Source organism: Eurypyga helias, unplaced genomic scaffold (genome assembly GCF_000690775.1).
Source record: "Eurypyga helias isolate BGI_N326 unplaced genomic scaffold, ASM69077v1 scaffold1874, whole genome shotgun sequence".
NCBI lineage: Eukaryota > Metazoa > Chordata > Aves > Eurypygiformes > Eurypygidae > Eurypyga > Eurypyga helias.
Genome location: NW_010246618.1, coordinates 2,915 through 18,613, shown reverse-complemented (window position 1 = coordinate 18,613; position 15,699 = coordinate 2,915). Strand labels below are relative to the sequence as shown.

The 15,699-nt window shown below is 42.1% G+C and overlaps 1 protein-coding gene across 1 annotated transcript in view; it reads right to left on the bottom strand.

Annotated features, from left to right (window-relative positions):
- Positions 1 to 2,767: 2,767 nt before the first annotated feature.
- The window catches only part of THBS1 (thrombospondin 1), a 15,830-nt gene continuing 2,898 nt past the window's right edge, over positions 2,768 to 15,699 (bottom strand). The window contains exons 6-21 of the mRNA XM_010150446.1: positions 14,213 to 14,306; positions 13,708 to 13,881; positions 13,152 to 13,328; positions 12,648 to 12,821; positions 12,327 to 12,454; positions 12,065 to 12,217; positions 11,320 to 11,538; positions 10,630 to 10,730; positions 10,092 to 10,258; positions 9,580 to 9,698; positions 7,780 to 8,014; positions 7,197 to 7,424; positions 6,769 to 7,040; positions 6,242 to 6,339; positions 5,992 to 6,131; positions 2,768 to 2,895 (exon numbers count right to left, since the gene is read on the bottom strand). Coding sequence (XP_010148748.1) covers positions 2,768 to 2,895; positions 5,992 to 6,131; positions 6,242 to 6,339; positions 6,769 to 7,040; positions 7,197 to 7,424; positions 7,780 to 8,014; positions 9,580 to 9,698; positions 10,092 to 10,258; positions 10,630 to 10,730; positions 11,320 to 11,538; positions 12,065 to 12,217; positions 12,327 to 12,454; positions 12,648 to 12,821; positions 13,152 to 13,328; positions 13,708 to 13,881; positions 14,213 to 14,306 — 2,607 coding nt within the window. The remainder of the gene's footprint in view (positions 2,896 to 5,991; positions 6,132 to 6,241; positions 6,340 to 6,768; positions 7,041 to 7,196; positions 7,425 to 7,779; positions 8,015 to 9,579; positions 9,699 to 10,091; positions 10,259 to 10,629; positions 10,731 to 11,319; positions 11,539 to 12,064; positions 12,218 to 12,326; positions 12,455 to 12,647; positions 12,822 to 13,151; positions 13,329 to 13,707; positions 13,882 to 14,212; positions 14,307 to 15,699) is intronic.

Below are 15,699 nucleotides of genomic sequence, written 5' to 3'. Positions count from 1 at the left end.
TAATAACTGATTTCTTTTTTTTTAATTTTTCAACAGATGTATTTATTGAGAAATAATTACTCTTTTATTTGTAGCGAGATTTAAAGGTCAGGAAAACTGTTTCCTTTTTAAATAGAATAGAGGCACTTGAATACTACTAATGCTATAACCTACAGTTATCCAATTATACGTCTCACTGAGGGATTGGCTGGAATCCAGGTGCAGTAGTTAGAATAAAAGGCTCCTTGTCATTTAAGTCTATGTGAAATAGTTCATTGCTTCCAATTGAATCTGCAACACCTAAAGCATCTACTATGCTTTAATAAAAAACCCCAGCAAACTGGAATATTCACAAGTGTGTATTAATTTCTAGAGTGCTGAAGCGCATGAATAATTTTGATTTATAGGCTGGTATTCTGTATTTAGAACCCTTTTTTTCCCCCACTTAAAAGTTTGCTGTTTTCTTGTGGAAATACTCTTCTATTTTCCTATTGTTTGTTTTGTGTATTTGGTATGCATAGTTTTGGTGGGAAGGGTATTGCCAGAGGCATTCTACCCTAATTTTACAATAACACTAAAATGGTCTCTCCATCCGCATTTTGTGAGGGGAATCATCAAGGGAGACTGACACAGCATCTAAGCAGCTCTCGCTTTAGCTCTTCTGTGTGTTGCCTAGGCTAGCAGTCCCCGAATTTGAAAGCAGTTGAAAAATTAAAGACAGATGATGGCTGGGCTTCCTGAGATTTCTATGAATTCAAAAATCCAACTTTGTCTGTGATATTTGCCTAATTTTATGGATTTTCTGTGGAAGTTTTTATCTTTAAGGCTTTTGCTTGCCCAGCACTTTTCTCTAGTGAGTTCTCTTCCTCTTGTCATAATGCTGCTTAACTATTCATGCAACTTTGTGCACCTGTTCTCTCTCTCAGAAAAGATGAGAAATAAAAGCTAGAACTCCCCTTATGGATATATATTAAGATGCTCTCTCCTATAATCTCAGCAATCCTTTCCAAAAGAAATTTATGTTGGAAATCAGCCAATTACCATACTACAGAGCTCACTATAAAATCATGACAATGCCAGTAAAAAGTGCACGGCTGTCGTTAAGATGCAGATCTCGCTACAGTTACCCCTTTCTCTCCATAGGTTATCAGTCGCTACAGGTTAAAGGACTACATCTCTCGGACATAGGCCATGCCGCTGACCCCTTGAAAACTTCAGCTACTGTAGTTGCATGTGCTCGGGGAAGAGCCTGCTGTGGTAAGAAAACACTGTACTCTCTGCAATAGCATGAACCTCAGGATTATTTATGCAAAAAAAGGTTGCCCGAGTACCCAGTGACAGTGGAAGTGGCATGCATTGGTTGGTACGCTTGGATGTTTCGCTGATGAGTCTCCAAGGAGCTGGGAACAGCCTGGTTCCCACAGGCTTCACCTACGGACTTTTTGCCCTGTGAAGTGTAGCTGTTTTCCATGCTCTTCCTGTTTAGTTTTTTTTCAATGGCTGTCCCTTCGGGCAAGTAACTTCCTTCTTGGACCAAAGAAAGTTACTTTCTTTGGGCCTAACTTACCTCAACTACAGCTCTGTCTTATGTCCCACTGTGTTCGCACTCCCCAGGCGACGCGTGGGTGGACTTACCCTGTGGGTTAACACACGGCATGTGGCATGCCTTGACTATTCTGAGGCGTGTAGCATCCCCAATTCAGATACTACACTGGTACAAGCTGCATAAACACACGCAATAAATTAGCGTGACAGATGGGCTTGGGCGCAGACAAGGTCATTGCAATGGGCTGCCAAGACTCTCCTCCCCCACAATGGGTAGCAGTTATCTTTTTTAAACTTCCGGTCAGACCTACATATATCCATATATAGATGCACCTGCTCATACAACTGAACAGTTTTCTAAACACAGGGTATCTCATTCTTCCTGCAACTACAGTAAAGAGATTTCTCCAGGTGGGAACTTTGTCTTCTGTAGCTGCCGCTCTTCTTGGTGCCCCGGGAGGCAGGAAGGGAGTTTGAGACCAGAGCTGCAGGACGCTTGGTGCCACAGATAAGAATCGCCAGGTTACACTGACAGTGCCATCCCACCAGAGACTGCCGCTACTCACTCTGGGGAAGCGAAGCAGACAATCCTGTACATGGCCAGGGCGGAAATTCAGCAGCCACTCATATTTCAGAAGCTACAGGTAGGGAGTTCTTTGGTTTTATTTTTTTCTCTCCTTGTTCTCCTTAGAACATACAGGACTATTCTCAAAATTTAGTGACAGAAAAATAGGACAAAACTTCATAAAACAAGATTCCTCATCCTCAGGAAGAGCAGATTTAAAGATTAATTTTGTATACCTGCCAGACCTCCTAAACACACTAGCATGTCGTACCTGGCTGTGCTGAAGGGCTTATGAGACAAACTGCTGTTTTAAGTCAAGACCAAACAGTTAGTCCTAACGGCTTCTGTTTTTAGCGGTATGTCCCACCAGTTGAGACAGTGCCACATCGTCAGCTTTGTGGTCACACCTGCAGGCTCAGCCTATAGCAGATACTAACAGATACTCATCCACCACTAGAGATAGCCATGACTCTGCCTCTTTTCCCGTGAAAGAACGAAAGAAGGGATAGGCCTGCCTAGGGATGATTGCACTCCCTGAGAGAGTTTTGCCTTCTGGCTGCATCAAGGGCAGCATGGCTGCATCTATGCGTACAGAAGTCTTCAGTGAATCCTTCAGAATCAAATTCCCCAGCTGTCCAACCTACCAAACTGCAGAATTGCCTTCAAGGGGATGAGCGGTTATAGCTGGGGTGAAAGCTCAGGTGACAGAAAGCATCCCCTTGTCATAGTTTTAATGTAAAGAGCGTAGAGACGCCTGGCTTTGAAGCCTAACGTGACACGAATAACAGCATAACAGTTATCCACAACTGTTAGAAGACACAATTAAAACTAGAGGACAAAGGTGTAAATATGAATGTCCTTGTTGGTTTATTGTTCTTTGTATGTAAGAAGCTTTATTGTACAACTTACACAACTTTAAAATGGAAACTGGTTAAAAATGTTTACAAAAAAAAAAAAAAAAGCACGTTCTTAGAAAATGATGCTAGCAAAAACATCGGGAGGAGGGAAGCAAAAAAAAAATCTTCAGTGTGCAAACATTTTATAAAAATAGAAATACTAACTCTACAGGTAGCATTTCATGATAAATTATTTAAATAGCGTATCTACACAATTACGTGATTAACTATTACAATGGCAATGAGAAAAATAATTTATAAAAATACAAGCAATGGTATACAAGGTGACAGGAAAAAAATATAACACAACATTAGAAATTGTATTTGACTTTTTTTTTTTCCAATGTCATTTCTTTACTGGGAATACATTTTCTGCAAAGAAACCTTGACTATGTACAGCATTAACTTTTTAGTACTACAGTAGCTTTAAAGTTTGTTAGACATTTGAACTCTGCTTAATCCAAAGGTTTTTCTCAGTCACACAACAATGAGGTAATATTTGTACGTAAAACTTCCACTGTGTTCGTTTCTTTTCCTTTTTGGAAAGGACAAGGAAATATTGTAGGTGTAAGGATGCCACTCCTTCTTTTGGGGAAAACAATCATCTTTTAATGTACATCCAGCCCTCCCCCTCTTCCCCAAGGAGTTCCTGGAATTCTTCCTAGTCGGTGAAGAATTCCTTTGTGGCTGCACATCACGCGTCACAATAACGGGTGTGCAGCGGCGCACTTTGCCGCTCTGTTTTTCCCCGCCTCTCTCCACACTCTCCTTAGGGCGGGATGCTGGTTTAGCACCAGGCCCACTGACCAGCGGCCAGGCACCGCCGACATGTCCCAGCACTAAATAACCGCCCAGGTGGCAAACGGCATCCCCTCGTCTCTGGCCCTATGGGACAGGAACTGCCACTCTATGGGGACTTGAGTTTCAGCGCTGCAGAAGAGCCGCCTGCCAGGCTACCAACTGCCTTGCACAAAGAAAAGGAAAAGCCAACATTGAGCTCAGACTGAGAAAAACAAACATCTCATTCCCCACCCCGCTACTTCTCCCTGGACCTCAAAGCCTTTACGGGAAAGTTGCTCTGGTAAACAAATACATCACCATTATCTGCTCCAGACAAGATATTTTTTCTCCCCTCAACTAAAATTCCTCTAGTTTCAATATAGAACAGAGTTAATAAATAATCTGTATTTACAATCTTACAGTCATGAAGACTTGTAACAATGATTAGGTGGATAGTCTTGACGCATTTCTTGTTGTTTTAAATCAATAATCCCTCAGTCATTATAACATCAAGGATAAGTAAAAATAAATATTGTACAATTTCAGTATTTTATCTACAAGCCCCTTCCCCTCCCCTCCAAAGAAGCAAGGGGTTTAAAGCATTTATGGCATGTAGAAAAGGAATGCTTTCATCACTATTATTTTTGTGCCTTTTTAACCATGAAAAAAGTGAAGCACATGCTGATTTCCCAAAGGGCAGCACAGTGCTGGCTGAGATGGCGGTGCTTTCTGGCACCATATCCAAAAGAAAACATTTAAAGGTAAGAAAGACGTGCATCTAGTCAGGAAAAAAACAGAATCAAATTGTAAATCCCAGTTCTCCCAAAGCTGGTGTGATCCAGTGTGCCAGCTTTTATCCTGTTTCTCCCTCCCACCATGAAAATCAGTTTTAGGATATCTGTTTTTTCCTGTGTAATGCAGCGGCTGATCTAGCTCACCACAAAGAGATTAAAAGGCTGTATTTTCATCTGAAAAATATGACATCTGAAACAATAATTTTTCCAAGATAAATGGATGTAAACCAGGGTAGCACAGCCCTCATTAAAAAAAAGAATTCTTCCCCATAAAGAAAAAAAAGACTTAAGGGTTCACCCTCCCACCCAAGAAACCCTTTTCCCCACACAATGAAAAGGTCTTCAGTTTAAGTAGTCCACAGCACATCCAAAGATGTTCTTTTTACAAAATGCTACTCCATGGGACCTCCAGTTAGAGAGGCAGTGACACTGCACTGTGATAAACAGCAAACAGATGTCTTTCCTACTGAAAGAAGTGTGCTTGTTCAGTGAAGACAATTCTCATTTGCAAGACACATTTGTTTCCTTCCACTTCAGCAGAGGTCAGATACCAGGTACGTTCTCACTTTCATTTCTCTCAAAAGCATTCTCTTGAGGCAGGTCATGTGTTTCGAGTCCACATTTATGCAGAAAGAAGAAGGGAAGGAATAATATAATGGTCCCAGGATTTGTAAGGCTAAACGTTTCAGAAGGTGCAATACCAGCATTTTTAAGTAGTCTCTGGATCCAATAACCTTGTGATTATGGATCTGTGAAGGAGGAAAAAAAAAAGATATTTAAATATTTCTGTGCATTCTGCATGATTATGTCTAAGACATGAATCCCTAGAGACATTTGTAAAGAACATGTCGGTGAAGAAAACTGGAAGTACTTGGACTAGGTTCTGAAGTCTAACTCAAAGTACCTATGTAAACATTACAGGATGAAGTCACAATTTAAGATGACTAGGGCACCTGAAACCAGTCAAATGCACTTACCGCCACCGAACAGCATCAGTGCCCACACGTGGACCACCTTCTACTTTGCTGGCTTTTAAACACCTCTGCTTTGCATACCAAACACTACTCTCTTGATTGCTAAAAATCAGTATTTTGTGTGTTAACCTTGGACTTTGTCAGCTGCGTTCATGCTCATTCATTCTAGTCAGCAGTCATACTTCATAGCTGGAACTTAGTGTGGAATTCTGATACTTTGAAGTAACAGGACGGGAATATATTTAGATTTTATACAGATAAACTTTAAACTGTGAAGAAACTATCAAGAAGGTGACTTGCTTCTGCCTGCAGAACTCGCCTGAGATAGAGCCATGAAAGATCAGGGGTGAAATTTCCCTCTTAGCTCTTATTTCTTGACCCATCCTATTTTTCTTGAGAGCAGCTTTCTTGAACCAATTCATTTATATAGGATGTCTTAGATACAATGTCTTCCTTACCTCTGCATTCATATTTAAGATCTGAGAAGAACACCATTTCTTGAGAGAAGACGAATAATCCTAGCCGCCCACCAGCATAGGTTTTATCATAGATTGGTCCTGAGTCTGCCATGATTTTCTTCCCTTCATACATTACAACCCTACAAAGAGACAACAGGTCAGCCGTCTTTGACAAGCTTCTGTTAAGCCCACCTTTCCAGGCATCCACTCTCCTTGTGATAACTAGTGACGATAAAAGGGTGGTGCTCACCTGATGTAGCCAGTCTTTGGTCTGTGGCTGAGACGCCATCTGTATGCAGTGAAGTCTTTCCAGCCTATGTGACGAGGGTCATGCCACAAAGTCCTCACCTGCCAAAGAATACTTTTTTTATTAACCAAAGACCTGACTGAGCCAACGTAGCTGTTATTTTGACACGAAGGTGCCTTGAGCATCATCATTACGACTAGTAAAGGCATAAGTCATTAGGGTCCGTAACGGGGTCTTACTGAAATCAACTACATTTAAGTTTACTTTAAAATACACAAATAGGAAACTACTCCACAAATCCAGACAAAAACTGATTCACTGCTGCTGGAAAGCCTGTATGCAGCATGCAATCCTGTTAATTTTATACAGTGTTTTGCATGATTGGGGATAATTACGGAGTTACTGGTCTTTGCCAAGACGACTACGCCATTCTGATCAGCATGTACAGAGCCCCTGAAAGCATCTCACTCGCTGGAAGAACAGCTTGCCTTACAGTGCAGAAGAGTAGGCTACCAAAGTGCCACTCTTACCTGGCCAGGAGTGTTTCCTGTGTGCCACAGAGCATTACGAAGGTGTTCTCCTGGACCGGTGGTGGAGTTCACAACTTTAATGGACAGACCTGAGTAGCCTTGAGCTTTGGTTGGTGTGGAGTCCCAGTAAGACTGGGTGATCTGCTTCCACATGACGACATAGAAGCGACTGCTAGACTGATAGCCAAATACAAAGCCAGCATAATCATCATCCCTTTCTGTATTGATGAAGAAGGTGCCACTGAAGTCCACAGCGTTGAATTCATCAAAACCTACAGGGCATTAAAGGAGAAAGTTTTAGGTGCTGCTCTTTTGCGATTCTTGAACAACTGTTTAAGAGTTTGTTAGGTTCTCCTCCTCCTCCCCCACCCCCATAACCAAAAGAACCCCACACAATAGTGCAATGCCTGTTAAACCTTTCTGCTTACCGACTGCAAGGCCAGGGTCACAGTTGACTGTCTGAACCAGTTCTTTACCCTGGTGACGAACAACCCAGTTTGGATCATTTTGGGATGTTCCTTTGGGATCCAGAGGAATCATCTGAAATCTTCGGAAATCAGTTTCACTAATGTCCACATTTTCAGGGCAGATATCATCAATGTCTGGCACACTGTCTTGGTCAAAGTCATCTTTGCAAGCATCTCCACGTCCATCACCTGAAGGACACAAATAATATCATTTTATCACCGTTGTTATTTGCTTTCAAGTTTTACAACTTGGAGTTGAAATCTCAATTGCAGATTTCTGACTGCCCAGGTATTGCTGGCAGAAACACTGCAGAAGCCACAACAGCTACCGTGTAAGTGCCCTTTCACTCCAACCTGATCGTGACTTAGGAATAAGTTGGATATGTGGTCCTTTTTACGTTGCTTCTTTCTCCAGAGTAGCACTAACAACAGTACAGACATTCTATCTTTTTGTTACTTGGAAGTTTTGTCCAGTATGGGAAAACATAGTATCAAACTATGGGAAGATACTCTTAAAATACTACAACGATACTGGCCATCTTACCATCGGAATCTGCTTGGTCAGGGTTGGCAACCAATCTGCAGTTGTCTTTGTCGTCAGGGATACCGTCATTGTCATCATCATGGTCACAGGCATCGCCTTTCCCATCCTTGTCATGGTCAGCTTGATTGGCATTGGGCACATAGGGGCAGTTATCAAGATTATTTTGATGGCCGTCTTCATCTATGTCCTGGTTGTTGTCACACTCATCACCTATGCGGTCAGAATCTGTGTCTTCCTAAAGAAAGGGGAAGAAAAACCAAGAACATTTTTAACAGCCACTTAAAAAAATGCTGAAATAGGAGCTTTGGGCTGCTTGAGTGTTTCCCTGGTATTAACTTGAATCCACAGAAGTAGAAAGCAGTGTGGTTATAAGCTTCTTTTCTCCTTTCTGCCACCTGACTCTTCTGTTACTAGCCTACCGTACTGGACACAGGGTACTTCACCTCCTGCCTCCTCTGACAGCCCTCTGGTTCGAAGGGACAGATAAGGGTAGGACTACTCCGTACCTAGCCAGTAGAGGCTGTAACACTGGAACCAAGACTTGTCAGACTATGTTTTAGATCTTCCACACCATATTGTAGTGTTTGTTATCGTAAAAGCCTATAATGCTCTTCATGTCCCTGACTCATCAGTCAAGACAATATTCCCCTCAGTGGTCAAAGACTGGACGAAGTGCTATGCTTGCTGATCACCTATTTTAGCTCGTCACATGCTTAGTCAGCTTCCGAATTCAGAAAAACAATCTGGTCATCCCCGAGAGTGCCTCAAGGTTTAGCCTAGTCATCCTGTCGGCAGCGGTGGAGGACCCTGGTGTTGGTGTAGGCGGAAGGCATGCCACACAGTTTGGCAGCTGTTAATTCTGCTGTTTGAAACCCAGTACCCCCACTTCTAGAACTTGATTAGCAGAGTGTTTGAAAGGCCGTTAAGAGTCTCATTAAGTTTTCAAAGCATTAAGAGAAACATTGACCAAAAGGATCTTCAGGCCCTTTCCACCCTCAGGTGGGGAGGTAATAAAGCAAGCCTACAAAAGCTAAGAAATTTTGCATTATCTGTTTAAAATCTTCAAGCAACACTGCTTTTGGCCTACACAACCATACTACACTAGATTCCACTGATTTGCAACAGCTTTTCTATCTGGAATGTTTGAAGAGTGACGTCCCTGAAGCTATTAAACTTACAGCCTTGTGCTTGACAGGATGGCACAGGCTTTATCATCTCCTTATGCCTTCAAACGTCTTTGAACCGTAAGTTGTGTGAGAGGCTGGATCCCCCTAGATATTTTTTTTTTATGAAGGGGAATTTAAAAGGTGTCAAAATATGCCTATTCCTTGGAGGAAAGCAACCTGTGCTGCCTTCAACTTACTGGTAGAAGAGTTATCTTTTGAAATGCAGCTGTTTTCAACTAAAGGACTAATAGTAGAGAGCCACTTTGTGTGTAAGTGAACCCAGCACTACAGGCTAGGAAGAGGGTAGTTCCCCCCCACTTAGGTTTCACACAGTGCTCCCAGTAATTTCATGCCCTCGCTATGAGGATCACCACAACTGACAGACCCTGGAAATGTTTAGGAGATGAGCACTTGCAGTAGTCTCACATCTTCACTAGAGTTACTTTTCAGAAGATACCTAGCTGCTGTTTGAACCGTGAGAGCATGTTATTTGATAAAGGCACCATTTGGCAAATTAATAAGCATTATTTGTGACAAGTCAAATTTAAGCTGTAACTTGATATGCAAATACCATGTACAACACACTATGTTTTTAAAATACTAGTCTTCTATTTATATAATGCAAATCCCCTACCTGGTCAGGATTGTGTTCCAGCGGACAGTTATCACACTGATCTCCAACACCATCCAAGTCCGTGTCCCTCTGGTCTACATTGTAGACATACTGGCAGTTGTCCTGTTCATTAAGGACCCCTGCAAAATTAAGGAGAGTTCATCAACATAAGTCAGACTTCTAAACGCTGCAGAGGACTGTACAAAGCCACCATGCACTTCCTGATTTATTTCTGAAAGCATTTTGAGCAGCATTTGAAAGCTTTGAAACTTGATTCATCACGAGCTCTGCCACACACTTCTATTCCTACTGCCTGCAAGAGTAGAGCTACAATTTAACTGTGCCAAAATGTGTGTATTTCGAAGCAAATTTCCATTAGCTGTAACCATTACTTCAGTAGTCTGTATGTCCCAAAACCACCTGAGGACAACTTGTGTGTGTTTAGTGACAAAATTCTGGCAGGAAAATCAGTGGTACATCAGATCAATCTGTGATTAGAAAACTGTCTGAAGGAGCGATTAGAGGCCACTTACCATCTCCATCAATATCCACTGCACACGCATCTCCTTCTCCGTTGTTGTCCGTGTCCGTTTGATCAGGGTTGTGATTGTAGGGGCAGTTATCACAGCGGTCACCAACTTCATCCCTGTCATAGTCATACTGCTGTGGGTTGTAGATGAATGGACAGTTGTCCTGCAAGAGCAAGAAGGAAGTCAAGCTTTAAAAACAGACGAATTAAAGCTCTAACCAGATTCTGCTTATGCTTGTACTGCTATATAAAAGGAGAAATGAAAGGCAGGGAAACCGTTAAAACTGGAATGCTTCTACCTCAAAACACCCCGTTACTTGCAAGAATGTAGGAATGGCTGAATGAAAGTGAAGATTCACTTCCAAAGCTCAACCAGCTGCAGAACGTTTGTCTGCATAGTTATGCATATCTAAAGGTTTTGGGGATTGCTGTCACTGACAGCAGTGTCCTATGTTAAGGTCAGAAGCTAGACCCCAGCCTTAGGAAAAGGAATGGGAGAGCTACATTCTCCACGGCTGTTCTTTTTGTGGTCTTCCCCTTTTTTTTGAATGCCATCATCATCGTCGTCATTGTCACAGGCATCCCCAATCCCATCCTTATCATAGTCTTCCTGACCAGAGTTGGGCAGATTAGGGCAGTTATCCTGGAAAGGAGAAAGTACACAGATGTAATTGTGCCAGGGGTAAACACAATAGGGATTTCAGCAGGTAAGATCTAAACACTGATATATTTATCAGTTTGCCTAATCAGGTAGGTGTTATCTTATTCTCTCAATGTCATTACTCAGTTCTCTCAGAGTCATTACTGTGAGGATAAGTCTTACAAAGCCATAGTTCAAACAATTTTTAAAACAAAGATTTGGCTGCTTTTGATAATCTTACTCTCTTTTTCTACCCCTAGAGACAGGTATATCAACTTTGCTCTGACATACAGATATAGCCTACACTAGACTCTTACTAGAACATTTATAACAAACATTTATAATTGTGTCAGCCTTCATTTTTTCCCATACTGCAGGAATATTGAAAGCAACAGCAAGAGCCTCCTAGCAATACCTTGACCATGGTATCCTTACCCAGAAGGGTGTTTTGCCAGTTTTGTTTGCAGAGAGGACAGTTTAGTATCTCCAACCAGACAGAGATTTGATTTATACCTCAGATCTAACATATGTTGTGTATTTCTCAGATAGACAGGTTGTTACAATGGTAGGTGGGGAAATGGGATGAACTTACTTTTTTACAGTGGTAAGTGGCATTGGCAACACAAACAAGGTTCTCATTTGGCCATCCATCCAAGTCAGTATCTTCTCCACAGATTATGCCATTACCAGCATAGCCTGGTTTACATTCACAGCGATACATGGGGTCACTGAAGTGGCCAAGGTAATTGCATTTGGCATTCTTGTTGCAGTCATGTGTTCCATCTGTGCATGGATTACGTGGCTTGCAGACCTAGAAGACCACACAGGAATGAAATCCACTGGAAACATCTTTTTATTCCTCATTTTTCCTTCAGAGATTCAAATAAAACACAGAGCATACATGCTTGTTTTGATCAGAAAACAGGAAAAGCCTCATACATTGCTTTCTTCCACTCTTCAACTCCAGCAGCCATCTTAGCGCTAATTGTGGTTTTGTTTTTTTTTTTTATAATTCAAACCTTACTTATTTTCAAATGGAACCAAGGACTAAAATATCTCTAAGGCATACGTTGTTGGATCATAAGTGAATACCGATTGGATTACTCTCCTAAAATTATGTGTAATATCTGAAGCCTCTTGTGGCTGAGGAGAACAGTGAATTTTAAAACTCATTTTGAACTCCAATATAAACTGATTCATGATCCTCCTGTTCTGAATCAGAGGATGGCGTTTCAATAAATGTAGCACGTCCTTCTTCCCGGAACTGACAAGGTGCTTTCTTTTGTTTAGAAACTTTGACATTCCATAACCCATAACAGGTCTCAAGTTGACAATACCTGCTTGTTAGCCATAGCATCTTCAACACTGCGACCAAATGGCTGTGTCCCAGTGAAACGTGGTGGACAAGGCAGACAGTTGTACCCAGGTTCAGTATTCTCACACCTGTGCACTCCGTTGAAGACAAAGCAGGCATCAGGAACCTCTTTGCACTGAAATACGAGTTTGAGAAGGAGAACAACAACATAAGACACTGGGGTTTTATTCTCCTTTCCCATTTTCTTTCTCTCTCTTTCAAAGGGCAGACTCTAGTCTTCTTACCTCATCAATATCTTGGCAGTGGACACCATCACCATGGTAGCCAGCAGGACAGGCACCACACTTCCAGGAGCCATCAGGAGAGCTGGTACACGTAGTCCCGGCAAAGCAGGGATTAGACAGACACCCATCTGGGAAACAGATGAGGAAGTGTTAAGATGAGGGCACTTACCATGCTGCTACAGTATTGTATTCGGCAGATACGCTGGTTTAAGATTCTAGCACTTGTTTTACGGACTTAGGTCAATTTTTTTAATCAGTATATTCAATATTGTCCACAACATTCAGATGTTCATGGGAAAATGGAAGTGAGTTAATACTCACCAATTGGACAGTCCTGTTTGTTGCAGACCTGAGTCCCTCTAGCTTCACCTACGCAAGTCTTCCCACCATACTGAGGCTCAGGGTTATTGCAGAGACGGCTACGTTTCTGAAGTCCTCCACCACATGTCACTGTGCAAGCATCCCATGGCGACCACGGTCCCCAGTTGCCATTAACTAAAGGGAGATAAAAGTTACAAGACACGTATAGCTTTAAATTCAGTGGGTACAACTACCTTCTACCTGACTAAGGATTCTTGCTTACGTAGTGAGAGCACTTCATGAGTTCTGTCACTTATGTTTGAACTACACGTGGACTCCAGGAAAGTCATAGAAAACAGGTTAGTTTCATCTAACCAGTTTAATCCGAAACTAACCTGTGAGGTTTTACCTAGCTCACCTCTAAGTTTAAAGACAGAAGATTACTAGAACTAGATTATATAGCAACTACTCAGGAAGGTCACCGTTTAAGCTACCGGACAGTAGTTACCACCTGGACGCACTTACTTGGGCATGGATCTTTCTGGCAGGATTTGTTTTCTCTTGCCTCACCCTCACAAGGTTTGCCATTCAGTTGTGGTACCGGTGAGTTGCAGAGACGAATTCTAGTGATGATGCCCGTGCCACAGGTGACAGAACATGATGACCATGGTGACCAGTGACTCCAGCCACCATCTTGCTTAACTACAAGAGAGAGATATCTGTTAATTAGAGTTTCTGAGCAACAGACTTAGCTGCACAGCACCTGGGACATAGCCAGTACCAGAACTGTACCAAATACTCGATATATATTGCAGTGGTTTTGTCACTGGAGAAATTGCATACCTAAACTGGCCTCACATTTTGTCCTGGGAGCAAGTGCCCAAACATGCCTACTTACTGCATTAACTATCTGCAGTAAGTTAATTACCTGCTCCCATTTACCTGATTAACATAAGTCCTTAATGCTAGATGCCAACGATCCATCCCAGTGACAGAGTTACATGGTAATCTTTGCTGTTAACATTAGGCAAATAAAAGCACTCTGTGTTTTATTACCAGTGTGAGAAAATTAAGTACTTACATCTCTTATCGCACTCCTGAAGGTGGCAAGTCCGAGTCTGTACAGAAGACCCTTCACAGCGGTTATTGAGGCTGTCACAGGATCGCCCTCTCTGCTGAATCCCATTCCCACAGGTCACAGAACACGAAGTCCATTCAGACCAAGGAGACCATCCATCATCTGCATAGTCGCTAGCTGCAGAGGGATACAGCTTGTTACAGCTCGGAATAAGACTCCAGGTATGTGTTTTTCCACAGTCTTTTCTCCTGCCCCTCACTCCACAAAAGAGGACAAAACTGTCCTCAAGTGCCATATGCATCTTCCTTTCCTGACCGAGATAAAGCCCATGAACTCAAATGTTTCAGTGCTCACATGCATCACCTAAGTGATTAACCTCAAAGAGGCATCAGGCTAACCTTACTCCAGTGGTGCAAGGTTATGTCCCATTGCGGTATACTTTAGAGCAGCATGTGGCTAGCTAGATGAAGCCAACAGCTATAGAAGTGTGAAGGGATTGAGTACTTACGCCAGCATCGGGGGCAGCACTCCCCATCAGGCACAGTGGCATTGGAACAAGGCATGAGAGGACAGGACACTTTCCGGCATATAGTGGCAGAGTTCTATAAAGAATTGTGAGAATTGCAGTAAGCAAGTGGAATATAAACGATGTCTAGAGTCTGGTTAAGTGATAAAACGATCTTTCATGGAGCACTTAAAGACTCCATAGCACATGTAAAGCAGAGACCCTTTTATCTGGAGCTAATACAACCTTAGGGTAGTCGTCCCGGGTATTTTTTGTCAAACGTCATCTCATTCCCATTCCCACGCATTATTTTTCAGTCAAGAGCAAAAGTATTTTGGTTTTGCAGAGGTTGATCAAGAGGAGCTACCAGATGCTGGCTAGGGTAAAAGACTATCATGTGATACACAAAGTATAAGATCAAACTTCAAGGGAATGAAAGAAGAATGGAATGAGGAGCCAACTTCTTTTTCAGTTAATATGGATTTAAGCTGATTATATGGTAAAGAGAAAATGAGTTTAGTGGACTCTGCTCAAGAGCTATGAAATTTATAACTTATACTTAGAGGTTGCCTTTGATCTTGGAACCAAGCAGGCAGAGTGAGAACACCCACCTCCAATCTCAATGAGAGCTAAAGGGCAGCCTGTAGTTTTGCTTCTTGAAGGTAGCAGCTTGGTCAGTACGCTCTCATGATTACTATTTTAAATCTCCCCCAGCAAATGACTACATTAAGGCAGTTACAGTTAACATTGAGTAAGAGTGTTGGTAGGAAAGAGGCAAATGCAGAAGCCAAAGTATCGTTTACTGACTACAGGACAAAAGATGTAGAGGCCTGTAGAAGCAGATCCAATCCAAGGCATCTCACCAAGTTCTGCACACATACAAATACTCAGCCTTTAGTTTCTAAAGAGCAGCAGGCTAGTTAACCCGCTTTTTGGTAGGCTGGAACTCCAGGCTGTGTTTGCTAAGGTATACTTTAAGGGTGTAAGCAGAGAGTTCAAAGAAACCCTGAAACTATGTTTTGGTGTACTTTGACAACATTCTGCAGAAGCGGAACACCAAGCATAAATACATTGCCAGGTGACTCTGGGATTTAAACAGCTATACTGAAATCTGGAAGGGACCACCGTTCCACGTAATCTGTAGCAGCTAATAGGACATATCTAGAAGCATTTGCTAGGTAAAGAAAAACCCTGTAAGTTTAAGAGCCTTTACTGAGTACTAGAAGGTCTTTGCCTACTAAGCCAGCAGGAGGTTCAGTGAGGACAGACAGGTGGATTTAAAGTATTCCAGGGACCAAAACTGATAGTTTACTCATGGAGTTAAATAAAGAATGCAGGTATTCCCCAAATTAAGGAACCAAGTGTGTGTTAACAGCAGAGTGATGTTTTGTATAATTTTTTTTTTTAAATACTGCTGTTGCAACACTGTATGAAAGCTGCCTTTATACCAGAAACCTAGTAGGATAAATAATTCTCTGGCTACTGTAGTA